Here is a 21060-nt window from a genome sequence, read left to right on the forward strand (position 1 = left end):
ATCGACCATAAGTGTGAGGGTTTGTTTCCTGACTGTCAATTCTATGTGATTCCTTATGCCAGTACCATGCTGTCTTGATTACTGCAGCTTGAAATAAGAAACTGTGAGTCTTCCAGCGTGGTTCTTTATTTTCAAGGTTGTTTTGGCTGTTCTGTGTTGGCCCCTACTGTTTTAACACCAAGGGACAAGAAGTCTTCACCCACTCTACCTCTTCCAAAGTATCCAGTATGGTAGCCTAAATCACTAATCCTCATCCTCTCTGACCTCATCTTGCAATGTTCTCTTCCTCACTGCTTCACTCTGGTGACATGGGCATTCTCTCAGTTTCTCAGTTTCTCTCTTCCTGCCTAGCGCTTTTGAACTGATATTCTCTTTGCCAAAATGCTTCCACTCTGTTGCCTCCTCACTATTCCCAAGACTAATTTTTTTCTTTGTCATTCAGGTCTTTGCTCAAATGTTATCTTCTCAGAGAGGTCTTCACTAACCCCTACTCTAAAGTAGCTACCTACCAAACCCACCCTCTTTATCACATTAGCCTGTATTATTACATTTATCACTGTCTGAAATTGTCTTTTGTATAAACTGTTATATTTATTTTTATGCCTCCCCATACTAGAATGGAAACTCCAAGAAAGCAGAGTTCTTGTCTTACTTAACATTGAATTTCTCCACATAGAACACTGCCTGGCATATAATAGATATTTAATATATATTTGTTAAATGAGTGAGTCAATCAATTAATCATTCATTCAAGCCCTGGACAGCTCCTATAGAGGGATTCAGCACCAGGAAGCTCTAGAAGTAAGGAACAGTGAACTGGCCCTCAAACCAGGATGACTTTCCTTGTATTTACTTTGCCTCATTTTGCACCAGTCAGCAATTCCTCCCTCCTCTTATTCAAAGGTTTCCTCTAAAGCTTCTTCCTAACGTCTGTCTACATTTGAGAAGTAGATACAGACACATTCCTGCCTCCTCCAATCTCTGCTTTGGATTGCTTTGGGAAAAATGACCAAAGATGTCTCTGACCATAGTATATATATACAAGTGCACATGCAGGTGCATTTGCAAAGACAAAAATCTAGAGTGTTGGGAAGCATGAGGCACAGACAAGGGGACAAAAGAACACAGAACTAAGAAGACAAGGATCTAGAATCTCAGGCAAAGAACCTTGGAATTTATATTATAACAACCTTGAATTCTAAGGCCCACAGAAGCTTGAGAACCATTGTTCCACAGGTACAGACTGAAGAGGAGAGAGCCTAGGTTACTGATATGAAGACTTGATTTTCCCTGGGGCTTGGGAGGCTCTAATAACCCTCTATACAGCCCTGAGTCTTTCATCTAAAGATCTTAAAGAATGTTACAAGCATCAATTAACCCTTGCAACACTCTAGAATCTAGGCTCTCGGCCCTTTTTTACTAACAGAAAACTGAAGCTTATGGGTTAAAGCCAGTTCAAGCTCATATGACCTGAACTGAGCAAACTGAGGGCTAAGGTTGAAGCCAGTACAGACCTCAAAATCTTTTCCTTATGACAGAGGTTCACAATATGGGGACAGTAGAGCACTTAAATTCATGTATATGTTTACCACACTTTTACTGCAGGCAGATGATAGTTTGGCTGGTTCCTTATCACTCAGATCTCAGCTTAAAGGTCACCTCCTCAGACAGGCCTTCTGTGAACATCCGTCTTAAGTAATATCTTCTGCCAGTTCCTATCATATTACCCTGTTTGATTTTCTTCAGAGTACTTGCCATTGTCTGAGATTATTTTGTTTTTTGCTTGTTACTTCTCTCATTCACTATAATGTAAACCTACCCTCTTTATCACATTAGCCTGTATTATTACTTGATAGAACATTGTTGATGTTCAATAGGTATTTGTTGAATGTTTAAATAAGTAAGTCTAAATGAAGATGTTTCCAACAATATGTAGATACTGTTGAAATAAGTGAAATATACAGTGATCTAAATTTATCTCAGTCAGTAGATATTTAGACTATCATGTTAGGATTATTCTTTATAACATTCAGAATTTCCATTTCTTTCATTTTATGGATTAAAATTTCTTAGCTAAATTTTCCTAATCTTCCTAACTAAAACAATTAAAATGCTAGGTTAAGTATAATTTTTAACTTTAAGATTCATAAAGGACCTGACACACAGTAAAGAGTTAGGATGACCCCAAAACAAATTGTAACCAGAAATGTGTCCCTTGAAACATTTTCTTTATTTCAAGAATGACACCATGTTCTCTTGGTTTTGGCTTTCATGTCACTACCCACTCTTCAGTCTCCTTTCCTGGTTGTTCCTCAACTTCCTATCTCTTAACATTAGAGTATTCCAAGATTTGGTCCTTGGATCTCTAACTACATCCACTCCTTTGGCAATCTTATCTGGTCTGTTTTAAATATAATTTAGATACTAATTAAGATATAAATTTTTTGATCTCTGACTCTGAACTCCCCCTTCAACTTCACATTTGCATGTCTAACTGCCTATTTCACATCTCTTCTTGACTATCTAAAAGGCATCATACGCAAAATGCCCAGATATGAACTCAGTCAATGGCAAGTCCATTCTTCCTGTTGCTAGGTCAAAAACATTGGAGTCATCCTTGACTTCCCTTTTTCTCATTTACCAAATGAGTAGAGGGAGGAAAATGAAAAAGAAAAAAGACAAAAACAGCTAAATCAATTCAAAATAAGGCCAGAAAAGGAAAAAGAAACAGAAAAACAGGACAATAATAAAACCAAATATATTAGCAATTTACTCTAAATATAAATAAATGTAATGAGTTCTCTAGCTGAAAGCTGGATTGTCAAATTGGATTAAAAAAAAAAAAAAAGCTAAATCTGGCTATTTGCTGGTTATAGTAGATATACCTAAAATACAAGAACACAGAAAGACTAAAAGTCAAAGAATGTAAATATATAATATAGATACATTTTAACCAAAAGAAAACTGATTTAACTATATTGCTAGGAGACCAAATAAGTTTTAAGCAGAAAGCATTACTGGTCAGTACAAAGTAAGACCATTACAAAATAATGAAAGGATCAATTAACCAGGAAGATATAACAATTCTAAACTAGAAAGCACCCAATAACTCAGCTTTTAAAAATACATAAAAGCAAAAATGAACTCTACAAGGAGATGGTGAAAGATTCATTTTCATAGTAGGTACATTAACATACCTCCTCCAGTATTTGATAGTTCATACAGGCTCTCCAAAAGTCATGAAATATATAGAACATTTTGAACAGCACAATTAGTAGGCTGGCCTAAGAAATAGATAGAAAATTGCTCCCCAAAATTGGAGAATAAATATTTTCAAGCCCACCTAGAACACTTACACAAAAATCAACCACATGCCAGGCCATAAAGTTAGCCTCACAAATCTCTAAATGTAAGTTAGAAATCAGTTATGAAAAGGATAGGAAACATAAGTTTGGAAATTTTAAAAATATACTTAACTATTGGGTCAAAGAGGAATTCATAGTAAAAATTAGAAAATACTTAGAAATAAATGGTATTGAGAATACTATGTCAAAACTGTGGGATGCAAGTAAAGTGGTACTTCGAAGGAAATCTGTAGCAGTCATGCTTACATTAGGAGATATAACTAAGGCTCATAATAATGAGCTAAAAAGTTAGAAAAACAACAGAATAAATCCAAATAAAATGGAAAGTAATAATAAATAGCAGAAATTAATGAAGTAGAAAAAAATTCAATAGAGAAGATCAACAAAGCCAAAAGGTAGTTATTGAAAAATACTAATAAAATAGACTTAACTTCTGGCAAGAGTAACCAAGAACAAAAAAGAAAATGCATGATAATATTAAAAATAATAAGAGAACCATACCTAAATAGCTAAATGTGCTACATAGATTAAACAGATAAGGATTATAATAATTTTATGCCAATAAATATGAAAACTGAAATAAAATGACTAGATTCCTAGAAAAATACTATTCACTAAAACTAGCTAAAGAAGAAATAAAGAGCCTGAGAATCCTGTAATTTGAACCTAAAACTGCTCTAAAAAAAATAATAAGTTTTTAATTAAAAAAAATCCTATAACCATTAAAGAGTTTGAATCGACTTAAATTTTCCACAAAGCAAGGACCAGGTTTCAGAGGGCCTCACCGGTGAGTCAACAGAAAAGTGGGTAATTGAAGTGTGGTAGAGTCAGCCTGTGGAGGGCAACACAGCGATGCAAATGGAAATGGAAATGGACAGACTACAGCTGCTGCCCACATCCACGTGCTTGGTTCTCAATGTCGAGTGAAAGAAGCAGTCACAGAAGAATTCACACACTATGATACCATTTACATAACATTCAAAAATAGGCCAAATAAATACAGAGGGTACATAAAGAGTTATTAAAACTATAAAGAAAAGCAAGAAAATAATTACCTTAAAATTTAGATAGTGTTTACCTAGAATTGAGGATGGAATCTGGGAGGAAACTGCAGAGGGGCTTCTGAAGTACTAGAAATAGCCTGAGTGCTGGATACTCAGGTGTTCCTTTTATTGTTACTCTTTCATTTCACTCCTGGATATATACTCTGGAGAAATCCTTGCATTTGCAGAAAACATTTTATATACTCTTGTATGTGTGACATTTTTTCAATTTATAAGGTTATTCTATGCAGATGACAAAAGAACGAGGTAGATATATGTATGCACTGACGTGGGGGAGATATCCAACACATGTCTGGGGACAAGCGTGTTGTAGAACTCAACAGTGTAATCCCATTTTAATAAAAATGTTCGTGTATCCATTGAAATAAATCTGAACAATATACCCTAAAGTGTGAATACTGGTTATCTCTAGGATGGTTTCCATTTCAAAATTATACGTTTCTGTAGATTTCAGTAGTTTGCAGTAATCTCATTACTTTTGTGGTTAAAAAAAAACATTTTTATATGTGAAAAAACTGTTTCAAATAGAGGAATACTTATTTTGGAAAGGGAGACTTTTTCTCCCTTTTGCAAGCCAAAAAGTGTTCCCTGACAACCCCCCAATTCCGTAAAAGAGAAAGTTCAAAATGGTAAGGGCCTATAGATTCAGATCCCTTTAATGGCGCAGAGAGTGAATGAGACCTAGTCAGTTCCTCTGGCTTACCAGCCTTTCCTAATCACAAAGCAGACCTGCTTATTGCCTGTCACTCTCCGCCCCAGCTCAGGAGGGTGACTGAAGTCTTGGCCAGCTGCCTTCCAGTCTTGACCCATTGTTCCAGGTTCCCAGCTGATTGAGCATCTGGCAGTTAAGCGAAAGGCCAACAATGTCCTGACTTCCTGAGTAAACACCTGTGAACTGAGAGAAGGCACGGCGGGGTCAGAGCAAGAGTTCAGGGACACAGTAGGGCAAAAAACATAGCAAAGCCCAGGAGATCTTGTTCTGGGCCAGCTGCTGAATCGCCCTTCTCCCTCTAGCCTCCAGGAGTTTCTATTGCAAGTGGTGGGGCTCTTGGGTTCAGAGATGCATGGAGACTAAGATGTTCTGTGACCCAAAAGAGAACTCAGCTTATCATGGGGGGAAAATTCCAGGCTTTGCACATGTGCCCTCAGCTTGTCCTGGCTAGCTTCTACTCATTCTTCAGATTTCAAATTATGGACGACTTCCTTGTGGAAGCCTTCCCAACTCCCAACGCCCCACCTTTGCCATCCTCCAAGAAGGGCTTAGTGGCCTCTGCTCACTTGGCTCATGCTTTCCTGTAGCCAGCACTACCCCACTCTAACAGTTGCCTATTTGCCTTTCTCACTGGAATTTTAATTTCCTGAGTTCAGGGACCATGATTGTCTAAACTACTGTATCTCTAGTACTTTGATACTCCCTAAGTACTCAGATAAATGGATGAATAGGTAGCCTGGAGAGTGTCATTGTTAGCTATTAAAGCCCAGCATTAGGGATGGTCAGAAGACTCCCTTGGCCCCCTCCTCGCCCGGAGCATGGCAGCAGAATCCCATTTCCCAGACAGAATGGCAGAAAAGGCAAGTGAGAGAATCCCTCCATTTGTTTGGAGTTTGGTTCTCAGCAGCCTAGGGAGGAGCCTTCAAAGGCAAAGGAAAGCAGCAAAGAGATTTATCCTCCCTTCTCCCTCTGGGTCCCATTCTTTTGTCATCACACCCCTCCCCTTCCCCACCTCCCAACTCCACAGCCTGTTTGGTGTGAGCTTGCGCTCCCTCTACTGGCCAGGCTTCAGTGCTGCAGGGAGCCAAGCCCAGGTACCCTCCCTTGTTTCTTTCTTCCCTCTGAAGAGGCTGTTATACCCCTCCCTGACTCTGGGTTCATGAGAGACTGGAGCATGAAGAGAAAACAGTAGTGGTTTCCAAAGTCTGAACCCCCACACCCACACCCACCCTCAACGCCAGGGGAATGTCCCTCACACCCTCACCTCATGCTCAGTTTCCTGGAGACTCCACTCCCAGACTCCTACTCCAGCTAATTCACAGAGATGTTGATTTCAGGAGCCTTTGGCTGATACATCAGGTCTGACTGTGGGCAGAGATCCCAAGATGAGTTGGGAATAGACAGAGAGACAGCAGAGAGAAAGGGACCCCGAAAGTGGTAGGACACAAATACCCACATTTAAGACAAAGGCAAAGATCAGGGTTAGAAAGACAGCCCACTAAAGCTGTGGCCCAGTCCTTTCCACTCCCATGGGCTCATAAACCAGGCCCTCTGCCCTAAGAAGAAAGATTTCCCTCACACCTTCAGTGTGCCTATGCCAAAACAGAGTGAAGAGGAGTGACTGTATTGATCAGATCTTCAGGCTTAATAGAGATATTAGACTTTAGGGTCAACTCTCAAATGAGAGCGCTCTCCCCGCCCCTGTCCCCGTCTCCTGAGAGGGCCCATCCTGGAGCTCATATCTTCACTGTCACTTGCACTGAATGAGTACTCTGGCGCCAGCCGCTTCTCAGGGATGCTCTTTTTCTCTGGCATCAGCTCATCCAGCCAGAGGAGTTCCTGTGGTGAGAAGACCCACTCCAATGCCTTTCGGACCCCCACCAGGCCCAGCAACTGCAGGGATGGAAACAAAGCCCAGGGCTGTCAGCAACAGCAGCAGAATCACTAACAACAGTATCATTTATTCAGCACTTCCTATGTGCCAGGTGTTCTGTATCATTTCATTGAACGCTAACACATTCCTACAGGGTAGATATATTAAGTATTCCCATTGCGCAGAGAGGGGAACTGAGGCCCTTGGCTGTGATAATCAGATTGGTCCTATGGCAAAGCCTGTGGCTCCTAATTTCCTCAGTAAGAGCAAGGCCAGAAGCCACTTATGTTATCATCTCACTGAGTAACAAAAGGGATAGCGTTGCCTTTTCCAGGGCCTCAGTTTGTTTGTTTGATTGTTTCTGGGCTTTATATCCCTACCTGTGGTTGATCAACCCAAAGAGGTTGGGAAGGGAGTTGAATCAGGTATCCCAGGACGAGCCCACCTGTAGGCATCTCTTAGCCATCTTTCTTTGTCCTAGGATTCCCAACCATGCAGAGCCAAGGCCAATGAGAGAGAAAAGTCTTCCTCTTATGGAGGCCTTGGCCATCTTCCCAGGCTCCGAGTCTCCCAGGAACCCCCAGGATACCACCCAACCCTGAGTCACCATGATGGGGAAGATGATGGCTGCAGGGGTAGACTTGACAATCCAAAGCAGACCCAGGCAAACAAGCTGGATGGCTGTGAAGAGGTGGACCCTGCTCAGAGGCACATGCCTCAAGAGCAGGAGGTCTGGCTGGTGTTTTGCTGGCATCAGTAATAGCTGCACCCTCTTCGTGAACTAGGGGAACAAGAAGAGGTGGAAAGCAGGGTACTCAGATGTTAGCTATTAAAGACCAGCATTGGGGGTGTTTAGAAGACTCTCTTGGCCCCCTCCTCATCCATAGCATGACAGCAGAGTCCTTGTACCCAGGAGAAACAGGAAAAGAGGACAGGAAGAGAATTGGCAAGTGCAGGCAGGAAGTACAAGCAGGAAAAAAAGGGGGGCGAAGAGGGATTTTGATGGACTCACCTGGATGCTGCTAATTGCTGCCACCCCCATGTACAGAAAGATGCCATAGAGCACAGGCATTGGGATGAACTGGTAGAAAGAAGTGGAGAAGTGGCAAAGGAGTTCACCTCTGCCAGCTGCCCAGGTACCCCCATCCCCTTAGGTTCCAACCCCAGCATCTAAGCCTACTCAGGTTTATCTCTTTCTTTCCCTCTTGAATTGAATCTTCAATTGGTTAAATGAGGTAAATTCTATAATTGTCTCCATTTTGCAGATGGGGAAATTGGGTCTCAGAGAGACTAAGTAACTTGCCCATTATCTGGCCGACCTCTCCAATATATCATTTTCCCCTCTACTCTGTCTGTTCCTGCTATATTGGTCTCCTTTCCTTCTCTCAAAATGCCCAAGTTTATTTTTGCCCCTTGCAAGGCCTTTCGCTTTGCTAGTTCCCTCTACCTAAAATGCCCTGACTTCCTTCTCACTACTCATCTCTGACCCCCAAGAAAGGCCTTCCTTGACCATCCAATCTAAAGTAGACCCCTGGCACTCTATCATCTTACTCTCTTTTACTTTGCATAGAAGTGATCACTATCTGAGATTATCCTATTTTATTTGTTTATTTTTTCATCTGTCTCCTTTCACCAGACTACAAGGAGTGGATGATCTCTTTTGATCACCACTATGTCCCCAGTCCCTGGGACAGTGCTTGGCATATGGCTTATGCTCAGTAAATATCTGCCGAATGAGAGGCACCTAGTTAGTAAGCAGCTGATCTGGTCCATCTGGCTCTTTCAACTACTCCACTCTCACCCAGCCTCCGTGACCTTTCCTTCCCCTAACCTCTCATGCTCCTGCTAACGACTTCTGCGCCATTCTCCACACCCTCCTTGACTATTCTGCTGCCTCGGCTTGTTGAACCTTTACACTATTTCTTGTTACTTAATTTTTGTTCTTGTGTGTGTGTTGCTGCCATAGGCTTGGTTCCATATTCTTGTACAGTAACTACCCTCCACTACCCCCAGGCGCCTAGCAGAGCCTTACACACAGCAGTGTTCTGTAAACATCTGGTGAGGGAGAAGTGAAGGGCTTTTGCCTCAAAGTTTTTCTGGGGTGTGATGATCACACTCTGAAACTAAGGCTTTTGGGGAGGCTGGAGCTAAGGCAGTGCTTGGCCTCCAGGGGATGGTGGCGTGCCTACACCCTGTCCACTGGGTAGAAAGCCCACTGGGTAAGAGTTTGGGTTCTCAGGTAGATCTGAAAAGCTAGCTCTTTTGTTGCCTCGGTACGCTACTTTGCCTCTTCAACCTCAAGGTTCCTCATTTGTAAAGGATGTGTGCTGCTCAGGGTTAATGTAAAGATCGAATGTGACCAGGTATGTAAGAACTGAACACAGTGCCTGGCATGCAGTAAGCGTTCAGCCAGTGTCGGTTCTGACTGTATTTATTATTATTGCCCTACCCCTGCCAGCCTGTCTAACAGGTACCTTGAGTACAGGTGCCAGGAAGACGGAGATCCCTGTGAGGAGGAACACCATCAGGCCTGTCAGCCTCTGCTCCCTGTGGGGACAGGGAGGAGTTAGCCAGGGTCTGGGAGGGGCCCTGGGCTACCCAGGCTGGAGGTGCAAGCCAGACGCCACTACAGACCCTGGCAGGAAGGAAATGGAGGGCTCCCCCAATATTCACCTGGCGGGGATCGGGGCTTAGCTTGGGGAAAAACTGGTGGAGAGGAAGGAGCATGGCACTTCAGTATGGGGTCCCAGGCCTCTCCATTAGCAATTTCTATACTGCCATAAAGACTTTCATTCAGTTTACAAAGTTGATTTCACATACTTTGGACAGATAGTGTTTCCGACAGTTACAAAATTATTTTTGAGATAGTTTGTAACATTGGTAAAGCACTTCTACACTGCTTGGGGATTATTAGGTGGCACCTCACCCTCACTCAGCCCTGGCTGCTCCTCTGGAGGGCCCTCCCAGTCCCATGGCTGAAAGAGGAGAGGGAGGATCTGAAACACCCATCTGAGGGTCCAGAACCCTCCCATTCACCCCACTGCAGTGGTCATGGGGCAGTGAGAGAGCCCTATGGGGTCACCAGCTTAGAATTTAAACTGCCCAAATAACTCTGCCTTGTCCCCTGCTACCCCACCTTGCCGCCCACCTCTCATTCCAGCCTTCTGAATACTGGCCTCACCTGATGCCCAGAAAGCTGGGGGGCTCCCCCAGGGCACAGGCTCTGCTCTCTCTCCGAAGACTGTCCATGTGGGCCAGGGAGATGACAGTGGCTGAGACATACCAGGGCAGCCCAAGTGCTGACGTGAGCAGCATCAGTACAGCCACACAGAAGAGGTCCAGGTGGAAGCCAGCTCCCTTCTGCAGGTAGCGGTGGGGCAATGAGGATGAAGCTAACTGGGGTGGGAGAAGGATAGCCTGGAATGCACCCTGGGGCTTCTGTCCCTTGGTCCGGAGCCTAGAGTCTCACCTGCAGTCTATATTCAGCACGGTTGAGGATGACTGCTGTGATCTGCTGGTCCATGAAGATGAGGATAGATAGCAATAGGGCAGGCAGGGCAGCTGCCACACTCAGCCACCAGGGGTTGGCTCCAAAAGGTGACACCAGCCAGCCACGTCCAGGGAGTGTGGGCTGGGGGAAGGCATTTCATAGACATGTTGGAGAGGGTCTCCGAAGAGCACTGCACCTGCACACTGTAGCCTTGGCATTCTTCCACAACTCCCCTTATCGCGAGCCCTCCCCCAAGACCCTGGATGCTAGGTGAGAGCAATGTGTGTGCATACACAGCTGATTCAAAGCACCCCGGTGCCTTAAAAGAGGGCAGAAGGTGGGGGACCAGCCTGGGGGTTGGGCTGGAGCCAGGGCCTCTGGACTTTGGTTCTCAAGGTCCCTCATTGCCTGCAAGAGGAGGAGGTGGTAGTAGATGAGGCCTGCCCGTACTTCTTGGTGTACAGAGCTCTCCTCCCTAGGCACCACTCCTCAACATCCAGGGTGGGGCAACTCAGGCTCAGACCTGCCTCAATCTGGGACAGGGGCAGGGGCAGGGCTGGGTGTGTCTGCGTCTGCTCTGAATTACTAGCGTCTGTGTGGGGGAGGGGGCCCCAGTTGCTGTCTCAGGTTCTGAGCCCCTGAGGCTGCCTCAATTGGAGTCCCCCTGCTGTCCTATCCTGGGAGAAGCCAGAGGGGAGATCTCCAAATACACAGGCAAAGTCTAGGTGCCAAGTTAGTGCTAAGCCTTGTCCTGTGCACTGTCATGCCTGGGGAGGGAGCTCCAGCTTTACTGCATCAGAGCAGGTAACCTGGGGTCAAAGAAGAGAGTGGGGAGTAGTGGAATGAGTAGGGAGGACCTATAACAATAGTTAACATTTAGTGAGGTCTGTGATAAGTGCTTTACACCATGACCTGTAAACTTCAAAACAACCCATGGGGTAGAAACTATTGTTAATTATTTCAATTTTATAGATGAATAAATTGAGGCTCAGAAATGTGGGTTAACCTGCCTAAGGTCACACAGCTAGGAAATGGCAGAACCGGAACTCAAGACCCAGAGCTGGCTGACCAGAACCCATCCTCTTAATTCCATACATATAATAATAGCTACCGAGTATTCTGTGCTCACTATGTGTCCAGAGCAACACCTCATTCACCCTCACAACTCTGTGAGGCCATTATTATTACTATTTCTATTTTATGAGTGCAGAAATGGAAGCTTAGAGGAGGAGAAGTATAGGACCTACGGATCTTCCTCCTTCAGAGTCCTGTCTGCTGGTCTTGCTTTCCTCTCTCCTAGTGCTCACCTTGAACTCTTTGGGCACCATGAGCTTCGGCGTGGCTAGGCCCAGGAAGGCATCAAGGCCACAGCCCAGCAGGATAGCCAGGACTGAGGAGAAGTCGCTGAGCACCTTGCGCACCTGGCCACACAGCAGACACACAGTTAGGTTCAGGTCCACCATCCTCTTCTTGCTAAGAGCTAGTCTTCTCCCACAGAATGAGAGGCGACACTCACCACAGAGGGGAAGAAGCGGCTTGTCTTTACATGCTTCAGGGCCACAGCAAAGAAGAAGGAGGTGAGGAAGAGGAGGAGGGACAAGAAGGCGATGTCTGGGACTGTATGACAGCCCGGGCCACGAGGGTGGCCTCCCCGTCGGGCACACTCAGGTGGCGGTAGCAAGGATGCGTTGACCAGGCCCAGGTCCTGTATGGAGGAGTGGTCAGGGATGAGGTTGTAAGCAGCGGAATAAACATCCACTGATGCCCACTGAGACAGAAAGGCTCCAGGGCAGAGGGTCCCCAGCCATACCAGATGGCTGGGCCTCAGTGACCTCTGCGGGTTTCTCTAGCCTATGGGATGGAAAGAGCCAAGAAGCACTAACTTCTCTGGCCTCCGCCCTTTCTTTTCCAGGCTCTCTCAGGAACAGGCACTCACCATGCTTAAGATGTCATCTCTGTCTTTTGGCTTTGTCCTTGTCCACTGAGACTCATTTCCTGGGAAGCAGAGAAGAATTTGGGTGTATGCCCCCTCCCCTGGGAACCTTCTTCAGCCCCTGAGAAGCTTAATCTCACGGGTCCAGCTGACCCAGAGAGCCCTTAGTTCTGACTCATGGGCTGACTCCACTCGCTACCATGTCTGTGCTCCTCAGGACACTGTCTCATGCTCTTGCCCCTTTAAATTCCCTTTTTATCTGTATCCCTGATGCCAGCACAGGACTAGCGAGAACAGATGCAAATGTTTGCTCGATGAAGGAGCACACAAATCTGTGGGTTTCCACCAGTGCCAGAACTGGTCTTGTTCATGCCTGGCACAGAGTCTGGCACTCTTGAAAGGATCCCTCTCCTCCAGGTATCTTTCCACATGGAGGGATGTGTGCAAGTGTAAATACTCTGAGCTTTTCTCCACCTGATCAGTCACTCAGACCCAGGGGAAGGGGAGAAGAAGCTGGGTGTGCCTGGCCCTGCCCCTTCTTCTCCCTCTTTCAGGAGTAAGCTGCCGGCACTGTGCGCGCATCTAACTCTGCTCTTCTGGGGCAAGACAGTCCCTGTCCAGTGCGGCCATGACTAGGTGCGTAAGCCTACTTAACTTGGGTTTCATTGTTAGGAAGCCCATTCACCCATAGATATAACCATGTTCTATCAGCATCGTTAGAAATAAAGATGATATTGGGCCTGCTCTGTTGACTTATTTTTCACCTGATTCAGAATCAGAGGGGGGGGGGGGCGGAGAAGGTTGCTGCTGGTTATTGGGTAAGTACTCAGCATTTTGCTTAATGTTATGGAGATAGGGGAACTGTAAGGTGACCCCCTTATCCCTCTTCATTCTTCCTCATCTTGCCATGTTCCCTATTTCACCCACCTCCAGGGTCTGGGTATTGGCAGAAGCATCCATAGGCGGGAGAGCCAGGCCTCTGGATGGGATAAGCATAGGTCAAGCTCAGCATTTTGCTCACAGCATCGTAGATGAAGATGAGGCTGATCAGGGCACAGAAGCCTTCCTCGGTGAAGCGGGTAAAGTAGCGTACCAGCACGCTGGCCTCCGTGGCCACTAGCACCAGGCAAAAAGTGGCCACCCAGATGCCCACCCACAGGCGGAAGGGAAGGTAGTCCAGGCTGTAATCTCTGGGGCGAGGGGGAGAGGGGAGCAGAGTGAGAGACAGGCAGGGCTTGGCAGGGCTGTTCTGCTCCCCACTAAACCGAAGTCAGGTGCCCCTAGAGCCAGACGGTCCCACCCTCCCCTACTGACTCTGCCAGGCCCAGGCTGTGGGTAGTGAGTCTAAGGAGGTGAAGGTGTCCTACCTGCTGAAGGAGAAGAGTAGGCGTTCAAAGACCAGCACTGGTCCAGTGCTGCTGAGGATGGTGAGGGGCTGGCCGGCCATCAGGCAGAAGGCAGCTCCAGCCACTGCCGTGCCCAGGAAACTTTCCAGCACCCCCTAAAAGCCGACAGGGCTTGTCAGCACAGAACCCTGGAGTCCTCAGCACAGGAACCCAAGCCTCCAGGCAGCCTCCTCAGCCCACCCATAGCCCCAGGGAACCACAAAGGGCATGGCTGGAGGAATACCAGAGCTTGTGCCTGCCTCCTTACACCTACCCACCCACCTGAGCACCATCGGTGGCTTCTCCCAGCAGCCCCCCGAAAGTGATGGCGTTAGTGATGGTGGCCAGATAAATGTAGAGCACAGCTGAGAGGCACTGGGGGTGCAGGGCATCCAAGAAGTCGCTGGGGTACCATGAGGCCTTCCGGCGCACGTCCTGGACAAGGCCCCCAAACAGCCTCCCACCCATGGGTCGTCAATGATCCAGGTTCCCACACTCCATTCCCCTAACCCCATTACTGTCTGTATGGCCTGGTGAGCCCCTCCCACATCTAGCACACACCTCAGTGCTCCTGGGACTGCTCCCTGTCCCCCTACCCTTGCTCCCACAGCAGCTCGCCTCACCTGCCGGTCCGCTGCAACTCTGGGCTGGGCTCATGCGGCAGGTGGCCGCGCCTGTGCTCAAACCTGGCCCTACGCCAGGCAGAGGGGCTCTTGGCCTCCTGCATTTGCAAGGGGAGCCTGAGGAGAAAGGGAACCCCGGTTGACTGAGGATCTCCAACTCGTCTGTGACTGGGCGCCGGCTTCATGGCGCCCTGCCCCCTGGCGGTTGTTTGTGTCTCTGCTGGCGGACTCCAAATTCAAAGGTAAGTAATCCTTTGAGCTTTCCTAGGATCCCCTCTCCTCCTCAGCAGTGGAACTGGGCCCAAGGCTGTGGGGAATGATCTGTATAGCATGATGACCCCAGATACCTTTTGTGCTGCGAGGGCAGACATTTAGGTGGGGAAATCCGGGCTGTTGGGTCCCACCGACCTGGAGGAAGCACTGTCACCTCCTCTAGGAAGGCGTCCAGGGCTGCCAGAAGATCATGAAGGCTGCTGGCCCGACGAGCTGACCATTGGAATTGCTGGAAATAGAGGCACAGAGGGGCAGTAAATGCAGACCTGGACTCTTAAATGCATTTTCACAGTCAAAACTAGACACATATGAGTCACGTAGGCTGACTAGTCACTCAAACATTCATTTATTAATATATGCATGTAGTATCTATTGAGTGCCTACTGTGTGCCAGCACTGTGCTAGGTAAGGAGGCTACAGTAGCAACCAAGGAATCCTTAGGCCTCCACTCACAGACACAAAGCCACATTCTGCCTGATTACTCAGCCACACATACAGACTCCACACACATACTGACACGAGCCTATTTGTTCAAGCGCACACAGACACACACACACCCCTGCCCAGCTCACCGGGTCACTGAGGAGGATAGCCACTGCACGCCCCATCTCACGGTAGCTCCTTCCCAGTGTGGGGGGACCAAGGAGGAGGCAGAAAAATCTGAAGAAGGAACCAGGCCCCAGAGAAGGTCAGAGACTGCTATCCCATAGGGCAGACATGACCTTTGACTTCCCTATCAGCCCCCCCAAACACTCATGCACACCTACTTTGCAGCCCTGACCATTCCACCCTCTCCAGACCCCTGAGCACCGTCCACCACACATCCTGAGAGAACTGGACCAGAGACTCTCTAATCTCCTCCCTAGTAAAGGCCCTTCTGGGCTCCAGAACCCCTGACTCCCACTCAGCTGCCTTACCTGCTGGGGAGGGACACCTCAGTAAGGGGCCCCAGCACCACTGGATCCCGCAGTCGCACAAAGGCCCCTAGTGGCTGTGCCAGGAAGCCCAGCTCTCCTGCCAGCACAGCCCCCACCTCAGCTCCTGGAGGCAGCTTCTTTCTCAGGGGGTTCTGACGCTGCATGGGGTTCACAGAAACACAGAGGTTATTTGGGGAGGGGGATGTTGGCAGGAAATTGACTGATAAGGCCAGTGAAGGGGTAGGCCTCTGTTAATGTCTGATCCCTCTCCCAGTCCTGACCAAAGAAGGGCCACAAACCTGTTCCTTCAGGGGAGCTTCCTCATCGTGAGAAGCCTCTCTTGGATGCGCAGACCCTGCAAATGAGGATTTTGCAGTGATTAAGAGCACAGGCGTTGGGACTGGATCCACCAAGGATCCCTGACTAGCTTTGCCACTGACAAGCTGTGAAAACTGGAGCACACCCTTCCCCACTCTGAGGCTCAGTTTTCTCATCACCAAAATGGGGGTAATTGTGGTACTACCTCACGGGGTGCTTGTAAAGATTAAATGAAACATGCGAAGCTCCCAGCACAGTGCCTACCAAGAACACCCCTTCGCACAGCTCTGGCTTTTATGGTTCTAGCCTCTCCGTTCTTCTCTCCTCATCATTATCCCCACTTCCTCTTGCCCATGAGTCCTGGGTTGAGGTGTGAGCTGAGGCTAGACCACTCCTGGTCCAGGAAGGTGTAAGGGAGATCTGGGGCCCTCCCACCCTGGGGGTTTTGGCCCTGAGCTCAAGGAGGGGGCTCTCACCCCAGCAGAGCCTGGTGTCTGTGCCCTGGATGAGGTGCTGGGGTCTCTGCAGCAACAAGGACTGCAGGTGCTCTCTCAGCTCCGGGCTCAGTGACTCCACTCCGGTCACTTGCTCTGGAGAAGAGAGGTGGGGCTCCAACCCTTTCCTGACAGCTTCTTGCCCCCAAACTCTTCCCCTGTCCCCTCTGCCCAGGTCCCTTGCGCTGGGAATGCAGAGGCCAGTGAACTTCCTACTCCACTCTGTTTTTTCATCTCCCTCTGTGACAGGGATGGGTAGTCCCTAAGGTAGATGTGGTAGGCTCTGGAAAATTCCGAAAATTTTTTTTTGGGGGGGGTGGAATTCAAATACTTTCTTAGGGAAATGGTGGAATGGCTTCCCAGGCCCTCCCTTCAAAGGCTCCCAACATACCTACAAGCTCCAGGAGGCTCCGAGCCGGACAGTCCAGCAGGACAAGGCCCTCAGCCAGCAGGCTGCGGAGCTTCTGCAGGCTTGGCAGTGCCACGGTGGGCACATGGGGAGCACTCCACCGGCCCGCACCCACCTCCAGCTTCTCTTCAAACAGCACCCACCTGTGGTGGAGAGGGCTGGACTGTGTTATTGGGGGCATCTCTCCCAGATCCAGGAGTGGGGACACAGGAGAGCCAGGGAAGGTAAGGCATTGAGGGAGTTGTGGGCCCAGAGGTACAGAGTATGCCCCTCCCCAGACAGTCACCCCTAGTCTTGGGTCTTGGGGAACTCAAAACTAGACTGCAGAGAAGACAAAGCGTCATGGAAGATGAGGCCTGAAATGGGGACAAAGAGAGGAGCTCCTGATTGGGGGTAAGGACACTCCCCACCATGGAAGTGCTGGGGACATGGAGGAAGCCCCAGTTGGGGAGGGAAAGGACCCTGTAAAACTGGCCTGGGTCTCACTCACCTGCCTGTCTCTCTCCACTCCAGTGCCTTGGGCCAGCCCATCAGCTCATTCAGCTGAATGAAGAGAAGAGGGTCCTTGGTTACCCCTAGTTCCCGGCTGTCAGTGTCTGAGGAGCCACTAGGGCTGGGCCTAGAGCCAGGGCCACTGTCCAGCTCTCCTGTGGGCACATTTTCATAAGCACTGGAGACATCAGACTCCTCCTGGCCTGGCAGCTTCATTTTGGTGAGGCCTTTGGGGCCGGTGCAGTCCTAGATTCTGAGTCCAGGGGCCCTCGGTCTGGCTGCATTTATAATGTAGCCCCCCCCCCCCCCACTCAATGCTGCACAATACAAACAGAGCAAGTCCTGTTGACTCCAGAGCCAACCGGGTCACCTCCTCCCCTGTCTGCTTTCCCCAGCCCCCACTGGACTGAGAGTATAAGGTTAGCTTGAACTTTCCCAGGCTCTCCAGAAGAAAGTGCCCAACCTGGGACCAAAATGTTGTGTGCATTTTCTGTGGTATCAGATCTGACCTTACTGTGTTTTGTGTAAATAAACAGGAGTAAGTTGTTGACGGGGGTCTGAGGACTGCTTTCCCCAGATTATGCTGTCCCCTACTTTGTATCACATACAAACACCAAACACCCAGGCCTGTTTTGGGTGTCACCAACACAGCCTGAGGACACTCATCTGGACAACAGAGACCTAATAAATAACTGGGTCTGTAGAACCTAGGCAGGGTGAGGGAGATGGCAGGCAGGGGCCCTGCCCATTAAATGAGCTAATGATGGAAAGTGGAGGCAGTCCATGGAGAACACAATGGCTGAGTCTCACATTCCTTTGTCCAACAATACCTGGAAATTCCCCAATTTAACTGTCCCCGGGGTCTGCCCCTCCTCCATCCTCACTCAGCCCCCCAGCCAGGGTGCGTGTGTGTGAAGGAGTTCCTGGGCTAAATGAGTAAAGCAGAATGTGGGCTATTGCCAAGTCCAGCAGGCTGTACCGTCAAACTATAGTCAGCACCCAACCATATCCCCCACCTCCAACATAACTACCCTGACTGAAGCCACCATCATGTCTCACTTGAATTCTTTCAATAGCTTTCTAATTTCTTGTGATAATCTCCCTGCTTCCACTCTTCCTTGCCCAAAGTCCATTTGCCACACAGGGGTCCGTTTAGAAAGCAATTGAGCCACATTAGTGCTCCAAACTCACCCAATACATTCCCATTACTCTTAGAAGAAAAATTAAACTCTGTCATCATCCCATTCCCACCCTCCCGCCACATCTCATATCAGTTTCCCTTCGCTCACGCCTTTCCAGCCACACTGGCCTTTGTCTGTTTTGCAAGGCCTGCTCCTACCTCAGGGTTTTTGTAGTAGCTTTTTGCTCTCTGCAAGGAAAGCTTTCCCCCAGATCCTCTCATGATTGGATCCCTCATGTGAGTCTCATTGCAGACAGTATTTATTCAAGGAAACCTTCCATTTCCATCCTGTCCTAAGTTTCCCTCTTTGGTCACTCTCCATCACATTTCTCTGGCGCGCGTGCGCGCGCGCGCGCGCGCACACACACACACACACACACACACACACGGGAAAGTACCTCCCACAGAGCAGATATTTTATCTATCATCTTCACCGCTGTCCCCAGAGCACCTAATGGCGCTTCATAAATACCTGTTCAATGAGCGCATAGAAAGAGTGGGCCTGGGAAATGAGATGCGCTTCTCCTCGTGGCCACACGAGGGCGCAACGCCCCGCGGACCGGATCGATAGGGCCGCTCCTGTGGGCTGACCGGCTGGATGCCAAGGCGCTAAGGTGAAAGGGCAAGGAAGGGTCCTCGATCCTCCGCCTTGCCCTGGCCCACAGCCGACCGGCCTGGTGAGATGGGGTCTTGGGGAAGCGCAACAGGAGTAGGGAGAGAGGGCCAAGCAGGCTCATCTGAACGTGGGTCCAATCTCCCAGTAGATACCTGGGACCCATCTCTCTGAGAAAATGAAACTCAGGCTGGCCCTCCCCACCACCCCCAGTTTGGACTTTGATTTACCGAGTCCAAGGAGGTCACAGGGCAGGAATTAGAGGAATGAGTCACTATATTATTACCAGTTGGGGATAGGGTGCTGAGTCCGAGGGGAGAGTTGGTTTCAGTTCCAGGAGGAATAGAAACTGGCCTAGGGCTTGAAAGGGCCTGGAATCCTGTGACCACCCCCTTCAGGAATGTGCCCCAAGCTCAGGGGCAAGTGATTCAAGGGAATCTGAGGGGGAAAAGAGCATGGGCTTCGCATGAATACCCTCCCCGCCACGCACACACACCCGCCCATCCCACCCCAACTCCTGCCAAAGTTCAGAGGGTCTGCCTTGCCCTCTCTGGCCCCAACCAACTACCCTGGCTCCCAAGGCTGCCGTCAGTGGAGGGCTACCATGCCTCTACTTTCCCCAGGCCCCACCTTCCCCTCTTGGGCCCTGAGTGCCCTGAGCTGGGCACATTGGTGAGGGACACAAGGAGGAACCCATAGGTCAGCTCATGAGTACCAGCGGTCTCCCAGACAGGGCCCGGTGAGGTGTTCTGTGTGGGTGAGCAGCCCTGGGTGTGGGCACTGGAAATTACCTTGGTCCAGGAGTTCTAAGACTGAGGACTCATCCTGGCTCAGTCACAGACTTATTGGGTGTCCTTGAGCAAAGCCCTTCCTGAGGTTTCTTTTTTTTTTTTTTAAATCAGCAAAAGGGAAATAATAAAAGTATTTACTTCATGGGCTTTATTGAATGAAAGAATGCATGTAAAATAGGCCTAGTATGTAATAAACACAATAAGGGGAGCTGTTATTATTATATAGCTATGAAAATACTCATTCCCAGAGCAGAAAAGAAAGGAACTATCATATTGTTGAAATGCTCCCTGTATCCAACCACTGTGCTAGGCACAGTATAATTATCTTATGTAATTCTTATTACAAGCTTTTAAAAAACTTTTCATTTTTAAAAACTTATTTAACTTATTTTTTAAAACTATATGAGTTTAATTATAGAAAAAACAATACAGAAGTTGCAAAAATAAAAAATACAGTGAGATTTCTGGCTGGTACTTTTCATCCGGCCTCCCCCAATGGTAACATCTATGTAAAGATAGTACAATATCGAAACCAGGAGAATGACATTGGTACGATACCGTTAACTAGACTACAGGCCTTATTCGGATTTCACCAGTTTCTACATGCATGCACTCGTTTATGTGTGTGTGTTTGTTTTATCACACGTATAGATTCACTTACAAGTTGGGCAAATTGCTCAAACTCTTTAAGCCTTGGTTTTCTCATCTATAAAATAGGAGTGAAAATACTGTCTTCCTTAGGGGACCGTGGTGAGAATTCAATGAGATAATACATGTAAGGTGCTTGGCGTGGTGCCTAAAATGTAGCAGGCACTCAATACATTTAAATATTTATTTTAGAAAAAGTATGTTTTGAAAAGTGACTTAAAGTATATAAATAATTCATATTGGTTATAGAAAAACACAGAAAATGCCCGCAAGAGTAAAAATAACCTAAAATAAAATTTTCATAATAGCCTTACCGAAATATAACCACTGTTAAGAATTTTACTCACACTACAAATTTGAGGTATATTTTATCATTCCCACTTTATTGTAAGAATGCTGAGGCTCAGAGAGGTTAAGCAATTTGCCACAGTCACTGAGTTTCTGAGTGAGGAACTGTGATTTAATGCAGTCTTGCCTTCA

The 21060-nt window shown here is 47.9% G+C and overlaps 1 protein-coding gene across 9 annotated transcripts; it reads right to left on the minus strand.

Moving 5' to 3' along the window:
- Positions 1 to 4312: 4312 nt before the first annotated feature.
- Positions 4313 to 19371, minus strand: SLC4A9 (solute carrier family 4 member 9). Of its 9 annotated transcripts, none has more exons than XM_036224682.1 (23): positions 19001 to 19371; positions 17347 to 17399; positions 16839 to 16999; positions 16430 to 16543; positions 15935 to 15990; positions 15636 to 15793; positions 15291 to 15378; positions 14793 to 14947; positions 14446 to 14562; positions 14105 to 14279; positions 13805 to 13938; positions 13365 to 13627; positions 12441 to 12499; positions 12021 to 12209; positions 11812 to 11925; positions 10484 to 10645; positions 10196 to 10410; positions 9489 to 9561; positions 8027 to 8095; positions 7622 to 7795; positions 6882 to 7034; positions 6406 to 6506; positions 4313 to 5324 (listed from the first exon to the last, which is right to left on the minus strand). In XM_036224682.1, exons 2-22 carry the CDS (start codon positions 17385 to 17387, stop codon positions 6453 to 6455), a joined length of 2724 nt encoding a protein of 907 aa, XP_036080575.1. In that variant the 5' UTR covers positions 17388 to 17399; positions 19001 to 19371; the 3' UTR covers positions 4313 to 5324; positions 6406 to 6452. The 9 variants fall into 9 exon arrangements, with proteins under 9 accessions (XP_036080575.1, XP_036080574.1, XP_036080572.1 ...); XM_036224681.1 differs by lacking the exon at positions 19001 to 19371 and adding an exon at positions 18688 to 18909 and having other exon boundaries at positions 17347 to 17503; XM_036224679.1 differs by lacking the exon at positions 19001 to 19371 and having other exon boundaries at positions 13365 to 13416; positions 13531 to 13627; positions 17347 to 18395.
- Between the last annotated feature and the right edge of the window lie 1689 nt (positions 19372 to 21060).

The sequence above is a fragment of the Rousettus aegyptiacus genome, unplaced genomic scaffold (assembly GCF_014176215.1).
Source record: "Rousettus aegyptiacus isolate mRouAeg1 unplaced genomic scaffold, mRouAeg1.p scaffold_m13_p_7, whole genome shotgun sequence".
NCBI classification, from domain to species: Eukaryota; Metazoa; Chordata; class Mammalia; order Chiroptera; family Pteropodidae; genus Rousettus; species Rousettus aegyptiacus.